This window comes from Macrobrachium rosenbergii, chromosome 57, assembly GCF_040412425.1.
Source record: "Macrobrachium rosenbergii isolate ZJJX-2024 chromosome 57, ASM4041242v1, whole genome shotgun sequence".
In the NCBI taxonomy this organism is placed as follows: domain Eukaryota; kingdom Metazoa; phylum Arthropoda; class Malacostraca; order Decapoda; family Palaemonidae; genus Macrobrachium; species Macrobrachium rosenbergii.
In genome coordinates this window covers 8,017,895-8,030,808 of record NC_089797.1, presented here as the reverse complement: position 1 = coordinate 8,030,808, position 12,914 = coordinate 8,017,895, and the positions used below count along the sequence as shown (strand labels likewise).

The 12,914-nt window shown below is 40.3% G+C and overlaps 1 protein-coding gene across 1 annotated transcript; it reads left to right on the top strand.

Annotated features, from left to right (window-relative positions):
* Positions 1 to 535: 535 nt before the first annotated feature.
* Positions 536 to 12,195, top strand: LOC136837055 (uncharacterized). The gene is given in 4 exon segments (XM_067101638.1): positions 536 to 1,011; positions 5,704 to 5,994; positions 8,770 to 10,950; positions 10,952 to 12,195. Coding segments are annotated over 3 exon segments (3,291 nt in total). The 5' UTR covers positions 536 to 1,011; positions 5,704 to 5,706; the 3' UTR covers positions 11,774 to 12,195.
* Positions 12,196 to 12,914: the final 719 nt, after the last annotated feature.

Genomic DNA, 12,914 nt, shown 5'->3' with positions numbered 1-12,914 from the left:
TCATGGTTACGGTACATTAAATCAAAGTTACCAATAATTGACTTGTATGAAAACCCGTTGGTCAATCACTTCTGTTAAAAAACACACCCAAATGGTCTTAGTCACATTATACGTATTAATTCTGGGGAAGTGACTGTTATTCCTTAATTATATTTAATGTCATCGGATGCTGATATCACTTTACTATTCGTTTCATAACTTTTTCTAGTCGGACATTTAGCGAACTACGTATGGAGCGATTTACTATTGGCTCTCAATTTCTCAAATACGTATGCGTCGGGAGACCGAGTCAAACCTGTTACCACGTATATTTCTTGAGCATTTATTTGAGGGTGCATAGTATAGATAAATGTTGTATCATAGTTCAGAGATGTATGCATATAAGTATTAAAAACATCAGTTGAAATAATACTGCGCATTACGTCCAATAAATGAAAAAGATGTCATTATTTTGGCGGTAAGTGGCAACTACTCGATGTTAGCAAACGTATGGGGGAATTTCAGCGCTGTTCAACTTTCTGTCGTACCGCACATTAGTGAATACGTTTCCAACCGAGGTGGAATTTTGGTTGTATTCGTTTAACGGAAGAGGCTCGATTTTGTCAACATAAACGGCGAAAATGTAGCCTACCGATCGCGTTGTTGGTGTTCAAAAATGCTTCCCTGTACGATAAGTGCCATAACTAACACTGGGCGTGAAAGAAGCCATGCCAACCCCTTGTGGTCTTGTGCTTGAACTCTTTCTTAAATGTTGCTTCCAGAAACTTTATATTGACCGCCTATAATTTAAAGGAAATAAACAAAACAGGAGCAGCAGGAAAACCAAAAATTCTCATGGAAAGTAGATTTGCCTACCACAACAGTAACAGTTTCAATGCCAAGAGAATCCGCTGTAGGACATTGAAAGCTAGCTGCAACTGTATAATTCTAAGGCTCAATTATACACTCTCCAACAAATTCCCGGACTGATACGTTGACACTTGACCTGCTCCGTTGTTTGAATGCTTAACGGTTAGTATTTCGCCTAATGTGTTTATATAGCATAAAGGTTGTTGAGTTTGAAGTGTCTAGTGTGTTGTAGCTCCTCTTGTGCGGAAATCATTAAGAACGCTGCCAGCCGTAGAAAAGCTGGAGCTATATTACGGTAAAATAAATGATTTTTGGGGCGTGGTGTTTAAGGTGTTGGAAAATAGTTCTTATATATTATAATGCATGATGATGAGGAACACTGCTAGACGTGCAAAGAAAACGAGTGCACATTTGTATAACAGTTCTTGAGAGAGAGAAAGAGGGACGGTTGCGCCAACGGTTACCCTGACAGATGCGCGATGCTTCCAAATACCCATGCTATTGACAGCCATGGACCACCCTGGAACAATCCGCAAAAATAGACCCATACTAAAAACTAGAAATATTTTGAAAGAGAAAATTAACTAAAAGAGAAAAAGAAGTTGTTATTACGAAATGTCAGTGTGAGGAAAATCGGAAATTGATTGGGAAACACGATATAGTAGCAAATGACTTATGAATGTCTGCGAAATCTTACATTAATTTTTTGTGCATGAGACAGCTGATAGTAATATATAAAGAATATAATTCGTGAAACCGTCTTTAAAGCCGCAAACGGTCGTGAATACAACTTCTCTCTTATTTTCATGTAGAGTATCCTGTGAATTGTCGAAATTACTAATCTCTCTCTCTCTCTCTCTCTCTCTCTCTCTCTCTCTCTCTCTGCCTTCTTCACAGAGTTGTGAACAGGGGTTGGGAGGGGCGAAGTCAATGTGTCTAATGATTTATAAATATTGTTATAAAAATATAATCACTGCATCGGAGTCATTGATTTTATATAGAATCTTTACTATTTGGCAAATAATATTGTTTGTCTTCCTTCAGAGAAAAAAATGAAATAAACATCTCAGGAACATTAATTGAAGTTAAAAGTATATTCTTCAGTTACAATATCCTTATGTTTCATAAACACACACAGCTATGTATCACCTTTTGGGAAATACAAAGTACATTAAATATTAGAGAGAATATCACATGCTAGAGATATTATTTGAGGGACTAGCGGCTGATCTTGAAATCAGAGGAAGATAAGGATAGCGAAGGGACGTTCCCTTCCCCCCACCCCCCAGGATAGTGAAGGGACATCAGATAACCCCCAAACACAACCCCGTCCCACTACGACGTGATATCAAACCAGTTGCTAGGTAGGTAGAAACGGTCGCCTCCCTGGCTAGTAGCTTTTCATGGGTTAGTGTAACAATCTTCGTCAGTAACACGAAAAATAGATCAATTGGCAACTCTCACCCACTTTCTCGAGCCATAGTACCATACCCCGTATTATCGTGTAGCTGGTATCATCTTGTCGTTCCTGTGTATTGCAATTATTGTACACTCGGCAAGGAAAGTGAAGATACAGTTTTTTTAAATCGTCGGACATACAGTATATTGCTCAATAATGCGACATCTGGCAACTTTAGAAAGGGGAGGAGCTTCTGTCTTAGTGTGTTGGTTTTTTGCTTGACCTATAACTTTCAATCATATTCTACGATTCTGACATCATTGATACTTAAATGCAGTAGTAAGCTTTACAGTATTCGTTCAAGTTGTAATTTGCAGCGACAGTTCTGAGCAAAATAAACATTTTTCGACGTAACCTACCAATTAACCTTATACAAATGAATTTATGACACCACAATGAACGGAATGCTTGCATAATCGGAAACGCGATCTTCCATAGTGAAATCAAGAGTTAAATTTGAGCAACGTGGGGAACAATAAAGGAACGAATGCAATGTTACGATGAGAGAGAGAGAGAGAGAGAGTTGCTGTTGCGTAAGCCTAGGCCTATATGTAGAGCTACTCATTTCATTATTTTTTTTTTTTAGAGATTGAGAGATACTATATTTGTATAGTATGTTTTAGCGATGGAGAGAGAGAGAGAGTTGCTGTTGTGTAAGCCTAGGCCTATATGTAGAGCTACTCATTTCATTATTTTTTTTTAGAGATTGAGCGATACTATATTTGTATAGTATGTTTTAGCGATGGAGAGAGAGAGAGAGTTGCTGTTGTGTAAGCCTAGGCCTATATGTAGAGCTACTCATTTCATTATTTTTTTTTTTTTTTAGAGATTGAGCGATACTATATTTGTATAGTATGTTTTAGCGATGGAGAGAGAGAGAGAGTTGCTGTTGTGTAAGCCTAGGCCTATATGTAGAGCTACTCATTTCATTATTTTTTTTTTTTTAGATTGAGCGATACTATATTTGTATAGTATGTTTTAGCGATGGAGAGAGAGAGAGAGAGTTGCTGTGTGCCTGCCTATATGTAGAGCTACTCATTTCATTATTTTTTTTTTTTAGAGATTGAGCGATACTATATTTGTATAGTATGTTTTAGCGATGGAGAGAGAGAGAGAGTTGCTGTTGTGTAAGCCTAGGCCTATATGTAGAGCTACTCATTTCATTATTTTTTTTTTTAGAGATTGAGCGATACTATATTTGTATAGTATGTTTTAGCGATGGAGAGAGAGAGAGTTGCTGTTGTGTAAGCCTAGGCCTATATGTAGAGCTACTCATTTCATTATTTTTTTTTTTTTTTTTAGAGATTGAGCGATACTATATTTGTATAGTATGTTTTAGCGATGGAGAGAGAGAGAGAGTTGCTGTTGTGTGCCTAGGCCTATATGTAGAGCTACTCATTTCATTATTATTTTTTTTTTTTAGAGATTGAGCGATACTATATTTGTATAGTATGTTTTAGCGATGGAGAGAGAGAGAGAGTTGCTGTGGTGTAAGCCTAGGCCTATATGTAGAGCTACTCATTTCATTATTTTTTTTTTTTTTAGAGATTGAGCGATACTATATTTGTTTAGTATGTTTTAGCGATGGAGAGAGAGAGAGAGAAAGAGAGAGAAACTATGGCAACGCAGAGAGAACGGGCAACGTCAAGAAACATCCAGTTACTTGTGTTTTCCCGCTGAAGTGCTCCACACATCATAGAGAACGCTCTTGCAGATTTAATAGATTTGGTCAACTTACCGTAGCTGTCGCAACATTTACTGCCATTAATTCCAGCTGACTTTTAACACCGTGAAATACAAATATGAATGTGTGAAAATTAAAGAAATTATCACTACCTCGTATGATGATGCAATAATAAGCCTGTCCATAACGGAAAACGAGTAAATATTGCCGTTCTGATAAAGAGTACTACACCGAGATATTCACACACTATCTTTTAGATCTCTAAGAACGAAGTCATCTGAGAAATTCTGATTACTTCGGACATGCTTGGTGTTTTTAAGTATCTGAACGTTTTTGTTTTGCAGATTTAACATATATGATATAATTTGCATTGTATTTTCATATTCTAGAGTAAATTTACCGAGATTATGTGTTTTCTGTAAGAAAAAAATAAAAATTCGATGAACGAAATCTAAAGAAAACTGTATCTTCACTTTTCTTGCCGAGTGTACATTCCTTCAGAAAAAGAAAGAGCAAAGTTTGTTATAGAACAAAGATTCTGTTGTTCAAATGATGATGATATTGGACTTATATCCAACGAGAAATGAGGTCTGCTAGCCAACAGCCATTATTATTATTACTGTTAATTTAGTCAGATCTTAGAGTTACTTGTCAAAGCTTAGGCCTAACTCTGAGGGTTAAACATAAGGAACGTAAGCACTGTAGACGGTACCTCCCCAAGGGCGGCAGCTTATCTAACTTTTATAAGCAATGTAGCTGAAAATTGTCAATTTCAATCACGATATTCAAAACCATGCAAAGAGAAAGGAATTTCTGTTAATTTCTGTGTATAATGAAAGTAGAAACAATTCCTGTTTTCTGTTAATTTGTGTATAATGCAAGTAGAAACAATTCCTGTTTTTTATATTCTCAAAATCTTATTTTTCGGTATCCCGGTAGGGGGTTAGTGCCGTCAGCACACCGCACGTGGTGCCCTGTAAGCATTAATAAATAGTGTTCGCAGCATCCCTTCTGCCCCAAGCGACACCCTCTTTCTAACCCTTTACTTTACCACCATTCTCTCTTCCTTTCTTCAGTCATGCTGTCCAACCTCTCTAACTATTACTTCTCCCAGTTCCACCTTCAGATCTTAGCTGTTTCCTTTATTTTCTGGATCTCTCTGTCTTGCTGTCTAACCACTCCAACTCCCTTTTTTCACAATCTTAAGCGCTACATGGCCGAGAGTGTCCTAGTGCTTGGCATGACAGCTTGAATATCATAAAGTCGTTAAATTCTCTGTATGTTTACCATGCCAAACTTATAACATTCCCTTAGGGGAGTAATGCCGTCAGCGCACCTCACGCCGTGCACAGTGGGCATTAGTTAAGGTTCTTCGCAGCCTCCCTTCGGCCCCTAGCTGCAACCCCTTTCATTCCTTTTACTATGCCTCCGTTCATATTCTGTTTCTTCCGTCTTACTTCCCACCCTCTCCTAACAGTTGTTTCATAGTGTAACTGCGAGGTTTTCCTCCTGTTACCCCTTTCAGACCCTTTTACTCTCAATTTCCTTTCCAGCGCCGAATGACCTCGTAGGTCGTTCAAATGCTTGGTCTTTATATTATATTCCAGTTATTATATTCCAAACCTATAACAAATTTTTAACCACCAACCAATGAATAACAGGTTTGTTTCGTCCGCTGACCAGTTTGTTTAATCCCTAATCCCTATTGCAGGAGATGGATCTTCTACTGAAAATGAAAGCTCAGGCTGCCCAGCCGGCGCAGAAAGAAGTTACAGAAGCCGCAATTTCTGACCCTCACAGGAGAAGAAGGGTCCAGCTGCTCGCCCGAGACAAGTCTGTGCCCGCCAACAACGAAGTCCAGAAGTCCTGGAAGCCTCCGGTGCCAGTAGTGCCTGCAGGAGTGGATAGTGAAGTGGATGACCCAAGTACGCTGACAGTTCTGGGGAAAATTGATACTGACGCGGCCTTGTTCGTCTTCAAGGAGGAAGAGAGCGTAGAGGGGGTGAGAGATGCTTAAAAATTTTCCATTTATTGTCATTTTTGTGGACTGAGACCACTTGTCCTTGTAATCTGATTGCAAAAGTGAGTGATTCGTGGCAGGGGCCGTTGCCTCTATAGCAAAACTATCTTTCTTTTTATATACAAAACCTGTTGAGAAAAATTTGCCTTTTCTTTCTCTCTCTTTTAATATTTGTGAACTGAAATTACTTGTTTTTGTAATCTGACTGCAAGAGTGACTTATTAGTGGAAAGGACCAGTGTCTCTATAACAAAACTACAATTATCTCTTTTCATAGAAAGGCTAGGTTTGCTCCCTGTATTTTATATTCTATGGCAAATTGTTAAGGATGTGTATGCTAATACTGTGTTAGTCCGTTTTCTTGGCTTCTTTTAAATACAGTCTCTGTTGAGGACTCTCGAGTGTCCTGTTGTCCTAAAAGCTTCTTGTCAATTTTCATTACTTAGGTTCTTTGCAGCGTCCCTTTGGCCCCTAGCTGCAACCCCTTTCATTCCTTTTACCGTACCTCCTTTCATATTCTCTAGCTTCCATCTTACTGTCCACCCTCTCCTAACAATTGATTCATAGTGCAACTGCGAGGTTTTCCACCTGTTACACCTTTCAAACCTTTTTACTGTCAAGTGCCCTTTCAGCGCTGAATGACCTCATAGGGCCCAGCGCTTGGCCTTTGGCCTAAATTTTATATTCCAGTCCTAATAATCTTAATCCTTCCAGTTCCGTATGAGGATAGTGCTCCCAGTGTACATCACGTGGTGCACTGTAGGCATTGCTAAAGGGTGCTTGCAGTGTCTCATGTGCATTTTACTTACCTCCATTCCTGCTTCCTTTTTGCATTCTTGCTGTCCATTGATTCATGGCATTTCCCTTCTGTTTTCTGGATCTCTCTATCTCAGCTCAGTGGTCTGGTTAAACAGTTTTAATATCAATAATAATTGTATTATTATTATTATTATTATTATTATTATTATTATTATTATTATTATTATTATTCCAGCTCCTCCTATTCACTGGAATAAGCGCAGAATGGCCGAAAGTGCCCAGTTTTGGCTTGACAGCATTAATGTCGTATAATCAGCCGATCTCTCCTTTCAGTCTTTTGTATCTTTCCCAGGACAGAAGAGAATATGAACAGAGGTTGAGTAAAAGCTACGAAAGAGGTTGCAGCTAGTGGCAGAAGGGACGCTGCAAAGAACCCCAAATAATGCCTACAGAGCACCGTGTGAGGTGCGCTGACGGCACTATCTCCCTGCGGGGAAAAGCAATGGAGAGTCACCCCGGTAGAATTAAAGAATTTGGCAAGTTGGATGCAAAGAGAACATTTCAAAGCTTTGAAATGCTCTTGCTTCCATCTTGGCGAATTCTTTCAATTTCATTAGGTGAAAACCTCAGTATTTTTCCCCACAGGGCGATGTTGCCTGCAGTGCACCTCACGCGGTGCTCTGTAGGCATTACTTAAGGTTCTTTGCAGCGTTCCTTCGGCCCCTAGCTGCAACCTCCGTTCATATTCTCTTTCTTCCATCGTACATCCCACCCTCTTCTAACAACTGTTTCATAGTGCAACTGCGAGGCTTACCTCCTTTTACACCTTTAAAAACTCTACTCTCAATTTCCCTCTGAACGCTGAATGACCTCATAGGTCATTCAGTGCTTGGCCTTTGGCGTAAATTTTATATTCCATTCTACTCCAGTATTTATTTTTCTCAACTTTTCACCTTACCTCTTCTTGTGACTTAAGCAACACCTTACCTCTTCTTGTGACTTAAGCAACACCTTACCTCTTCTTGTGACTTAAGCAACACCTTACCTCTTCTTGTGACTTAAGCTCAGGAAAAACCATTGGGGCGTTTGTCCAGAATCTTCAGCACTGTGGCTTGACTTTTAAAAGCTTCCTTGGACAGGATATAAAATCTCATAATTCAAATGTTGAATTTCAGGAGAGTATGTACCTGTTCTGTTCTGAATCTGCCCAGTCGATTTGTTCACCAACCTACCCACGGTGACCAAATTGCGAGGTGGGTTTCTCTTAAGTAAGTTTCGCAAGTGAAATATAATGTGAATTCTTGACTTAGCATTAAGACATTCTCATGGAGACATTCTTCCCCTTAGGGCAGTGCGTGACCACTGCAGGCATGACCGAAGGCTCTTCGCTGCGTCTCTTCGGCCCCTCCCTGCAACCCCTGCCATTTTTTTTATTGTACCTCTGCTCATATTCTCTTCCTTCCGCCTTACTTTCCGACCTCTCCTGACAGTTGTTTCATAGTGCGGCTGTGAGGTTTTCCTCCAGTTGCACCTTTAAAATCTTAGTCTCAGTTTTCCTTTGAGCGCTGAATGACCTCATAGGTCCCAGCGCTTGGCCTTTGGCCAAAATTTTTATATTCCATTCCATTAAGATAACCTCTGATTAGAGATGCAGTTGGTTGTCTATATGTTAAAAGAAATTCCAAAAGAAATTCCTTGTGCAATTTGCAATGGCAACTGGAATTATTGCTGTAGTAACTCATTGTAACTTTTTTTCAAGTGCCATTTTAATATGATGAACTCTCTGTTACTCTTAGCATTTCATAAACATGTAAAAGTAAAGAAATTAATTGGAGATTAAGACAAATATAGATGAACAATAAATAGTGGTGTGGGTATGTTTAAACCAGAGAAATGAAACCATTCCTATTACGTTACAGTTGTAGGTTAAATTCAAGAGTATGATAACTATAACTTGCCCATTTGATGCAGTTTCTAATACTGTCCACACGCCTTTCAGAATAATGATGCTGTGAAACTTCACTACATTCTGCGGATGCCATCTTCTTTGCCAACAGCCGACGAGACTACAGAGAACTATTCCTCAGGTATTTTCAACATCCTAATGGTGGACGTCTCTGGTTCCATGAATCGCTACTGGGCGAGTGTCTTAGACGGCTGGAACAACCACGTGGCCCCCAAAATCTCGGGAGAGACCCTCATCTACACTTTCAGTTCGTCTGTGACGTTCAGAGGAGTGGGGAAGACCCTGGAAAAGAAATATTTCGACGCCGGGGGCACAGACCTGACGGGGGCTTTTCAGACCATAGTGAACGAGGTGTATCAGTGTAAACAAAATTACGTTAATGTTTATGTCATCACAGACGGTGACCATAATTCAACAGAAGTTCAACCCTCATCTGTCATCGACGTCATGGAGTTTCCTCGAGGAAAGGTGTGCAATGTTTTTATCCTTGGTATTGGCAGTGAATTCCCGGTGGAATATAGCGTGGACATACGATCTCACCTTCACAGTGGTAGCCACAACGTACCTTCGTTGTTCTGGGCTAAGAACGTTGAGGACGTTGTCGGGGAGTTGAAAGACATCGGTGAAATTATGTATGATGGACTTTGTTTCACGGCAAAGCTAAGCTTACCTGGGTCTCTGTTGCCAGGCTTGTCTGAGAGGAACGACTTTCACAAGAGCGAGTTTGTGTATATGCCCTACCAACCAGAGAAGCTTAAGGAGCTTCAAATAACATATGATAAACATGTTGGCACCCTGGTTTTAGAACCCCAAGAAGGCACCCTACCGGTTCTTAAAGAAGTTTTCCGTCAGTGGAATTCTGTCATCATCCAACGACACAGGAAAAAGAAGACAATTCCAGAGGGTATTTTAGAATTTAAAGAGAGACTATTCTGGCCTCAGGTGAAAATTACAGATCACGGAGGAGGATCCATCAGACAGAGAATTCAGAATAAGGAATTAAAAGCCCACGGTATGGAGTTCAGACAAGAACTCAACAAGTTGAAAGCTATTTTGATTAATGACAAGTTTGCAAATCCATTAGAGCTAGCAGAAAACGTGCTGAGCACAACTGTCACTAGATCTAAGTATAAAACAAGAAGCCTACAGCTCAAAGGACACACTGATCAAGACTATGTCGCAGACAGTCAGGCTTTCCTGAAGGTTCTCAGTGAGCACTTGGAGGAACTGAAAACCGTCGAAGTGAGCCCTGAAGACTGTTGCCGCGTCACTTTGACCTCCACAGTAACAGATCTGCAGGACCCAGATTTTCCCGAAATGTTGCGAGACTATGACAAGTACAGTTTTCTGAAGGGCTTCACCATCACAGGGATTCCTGTATTCGCACCAACAAGGGACTCGGTAGCGTTAAATCCGTGGTCCTACTCTGTTAAGAAAATGTTGAGGTCACCATATACCATTATGAGTCAGACAGCACTGGAGTCCTTCAGTGATTACAGGGACCCCGAGGGAGTCCATAAGATGGTACATATCAAAGAAGATGACGAGGACTCCTCTTTTAATGCTGTTGTTCCTGTATTCCCTGCGAAGGATGCCAAGATCATGAGGCCATTTGTTAAAACACGACTGTATACAATGTGCGTAACGTTTGCTATCACGAAGAACCCTCACCTTATCGATTTTAACATCCATATCGCTGCGTTAGCCGCGACGTGGGTAAAGTGCCTCCATGAGAACCCTACTTTGCCCAGGGCTGAGCACGCGCTGCTTCGCATGGAAAGTATTGAGGCTACTGCAGCCTTGTACATGGAGGAAAAGAGGCATGCCAATTACTGCGCCTCTCTGATAGATGACACTCCTCAAGCACTGATGACAGAAAGCACTGAGAAGGTGGGAAATGCAACCCTGAAATGTGAGTCGATCGTCAAACCAGTATTCTTTTTGCTGATGACGAAGAAATCTCTCGGAACCTTAGACTCGGTCAGAGTACTGGAAATTATGAGGTTGATTCTCGTGGAATACATTGGGCGTTGTCTCTCCTCATACAAAGTGGGCGACAGCTCGAGTAAACCATTCAGCCACTTCTTTGCCGAATCGCTTGCTGATAAAGCTGATAGAAGAGAATGGATCATGGACTACATCGATGAAAAGGAGTCAGAAATATGTGGCAACGAAAGGGGGCTGCTGGAGCAGTACTACACCCTAGAAAGTCTCTTCCAAGGCGGCCAAAAAGGTGGCCGATATGAAGGTGGTCGAGCTGAATGAAAATCTACTGTGTAAAATACCTTTGAAAATTAATATGAGAAGGGTTCAGCGTTTGCGAAGTGTGACTTTGGCAGGCGATATATCTTGGCAGACTTTAAAAATATTCGCACAACATATCGGACTCGATCAAGACCAGGTGGACTCTCTGTTCAGTGAGGAAAATGTGTTCGTGTATGTGTGTCACGCGCTGCGTTACAGATCGTCACGTGACCGTCAGTCGAAACCGATGGACGACTTCGCAGCGAGTTGCGCACACGTGTCCTCAAAAGTCACAGAAGAGTGCAGTCGGGACATCGTAGACACGTTTCGATCAGAACTCGTCGCCATCATGGAGGAGTCCTGGTTGAAGGCTTACTTCGACGCTCACAGCGAGACCGTCCAACCCATGACTCGGCAACAGGTCATCTCCGAGGCGCAGAGGAGAGGCGTGGAAGTTTCAGAGGACACCTTCGACCGGGTCTACAAGCGATTCAGGCCGACGGGGCTGCTCTCCAACGCTTGCCAGACGCGAGCCTGCCCGTACTTCCTGCAGCCCATGAAGACCTATAACCAGCACTCCTCTGTCGAGCGGAAAAAGGGCGGAGTGTTTGTACATGGGCTACATAAAGCATCCCTCGCCCATCGGGCTGAGGACGTAGACCAGATCGTCAGTGTCATTTCATCGGGCAGCCTCACGAAAGATCATAAGCCTATACCCGAAACTGCTGTGCGCAAGTTGTCCTCAGAAATTGGTTTTTTGAAGGTTAGGTACCAAGAAATGATCATCGAATAAAGACAATGCATTAATATGGCTACTCCAAGCCAAGACCCAAACTAACATGGAAAGTATATTGCTTTAAGCACAAGGGCCCCAGTAGGGAGAGCAGCCCAGTACCAGAAAGAAGTAGAAGACCGAGATGTAAAGAATAAACTTTGAGAGAGAAATGCATGAGATAAATAGCAAAGTACAGTCAAGTAAGAAGTGAGACACTTGCATCAAGTATGAACTTCTGAAATTCCAATAATTCATTTACAGGGTAAGGAAGGTTGTTCCATAATTCATTCACAGACAGGAATGAAACTTCTTGGAATAAAAAAAAAAGACAAGACTTGAAATTAAAGGCATGCCTAGTTCCAAGGTGGTCAGAATTAAGGAAACGGCTTATACATCAAGCACGATGAGTCTATTGAAAAGGTGTCAGAGACAAATATCAAGAGAATGGATGAGAAATGAAATAGAGAACGAGCCTTACCAAACAATATAAGAGGCGAGGCAGTTTCTGAAAACCAATGATGGGAACAATAGTGAAAACAGAGAAACAAAAGAATCTGGCGATTTTCGTCACGACCAAGGCGTTTTAAAAGTCTTACGATTATTTTTATAAATGCGTAACCAGTGTCTGCATGTAGGTGAAACCTAGTGGGTTGTGTATATATCCATCTATTAAGTGTCTTTGTGTATTAAATTTCTGAAATGTATGTGTATTAAATATCTGACGAAGTTTAGTCTTATCTCCGGTCCCTGTTTCTAAACTGGTTTTAAGGATAAAAATAGCTCTTCTTATGAGGAAATTCGTCAGATTATTAAAGTAAACCTACTAAAAGCATAATTTTAATTTTAATATATACTGAACACAGTCTTATATACAAATTGTTACAACTAGATCTGCTGACTGATAATAATTATAATAGCTTTGATAAGCTATTATAATTATTATAATGACTTCGATAAAATATGATTATGATTGATGTGGTTATGATTATATTAATAGATATTGCTACAGTGACTACCTAAATGATGATAGCATAGTGTCGATATATATATATATATATATATATATATATATATATATATATATATATTATAATGTATATATATATATATATATATATATATATCCCAATATTGTGTGTTAGATGTGTATTAATTATAA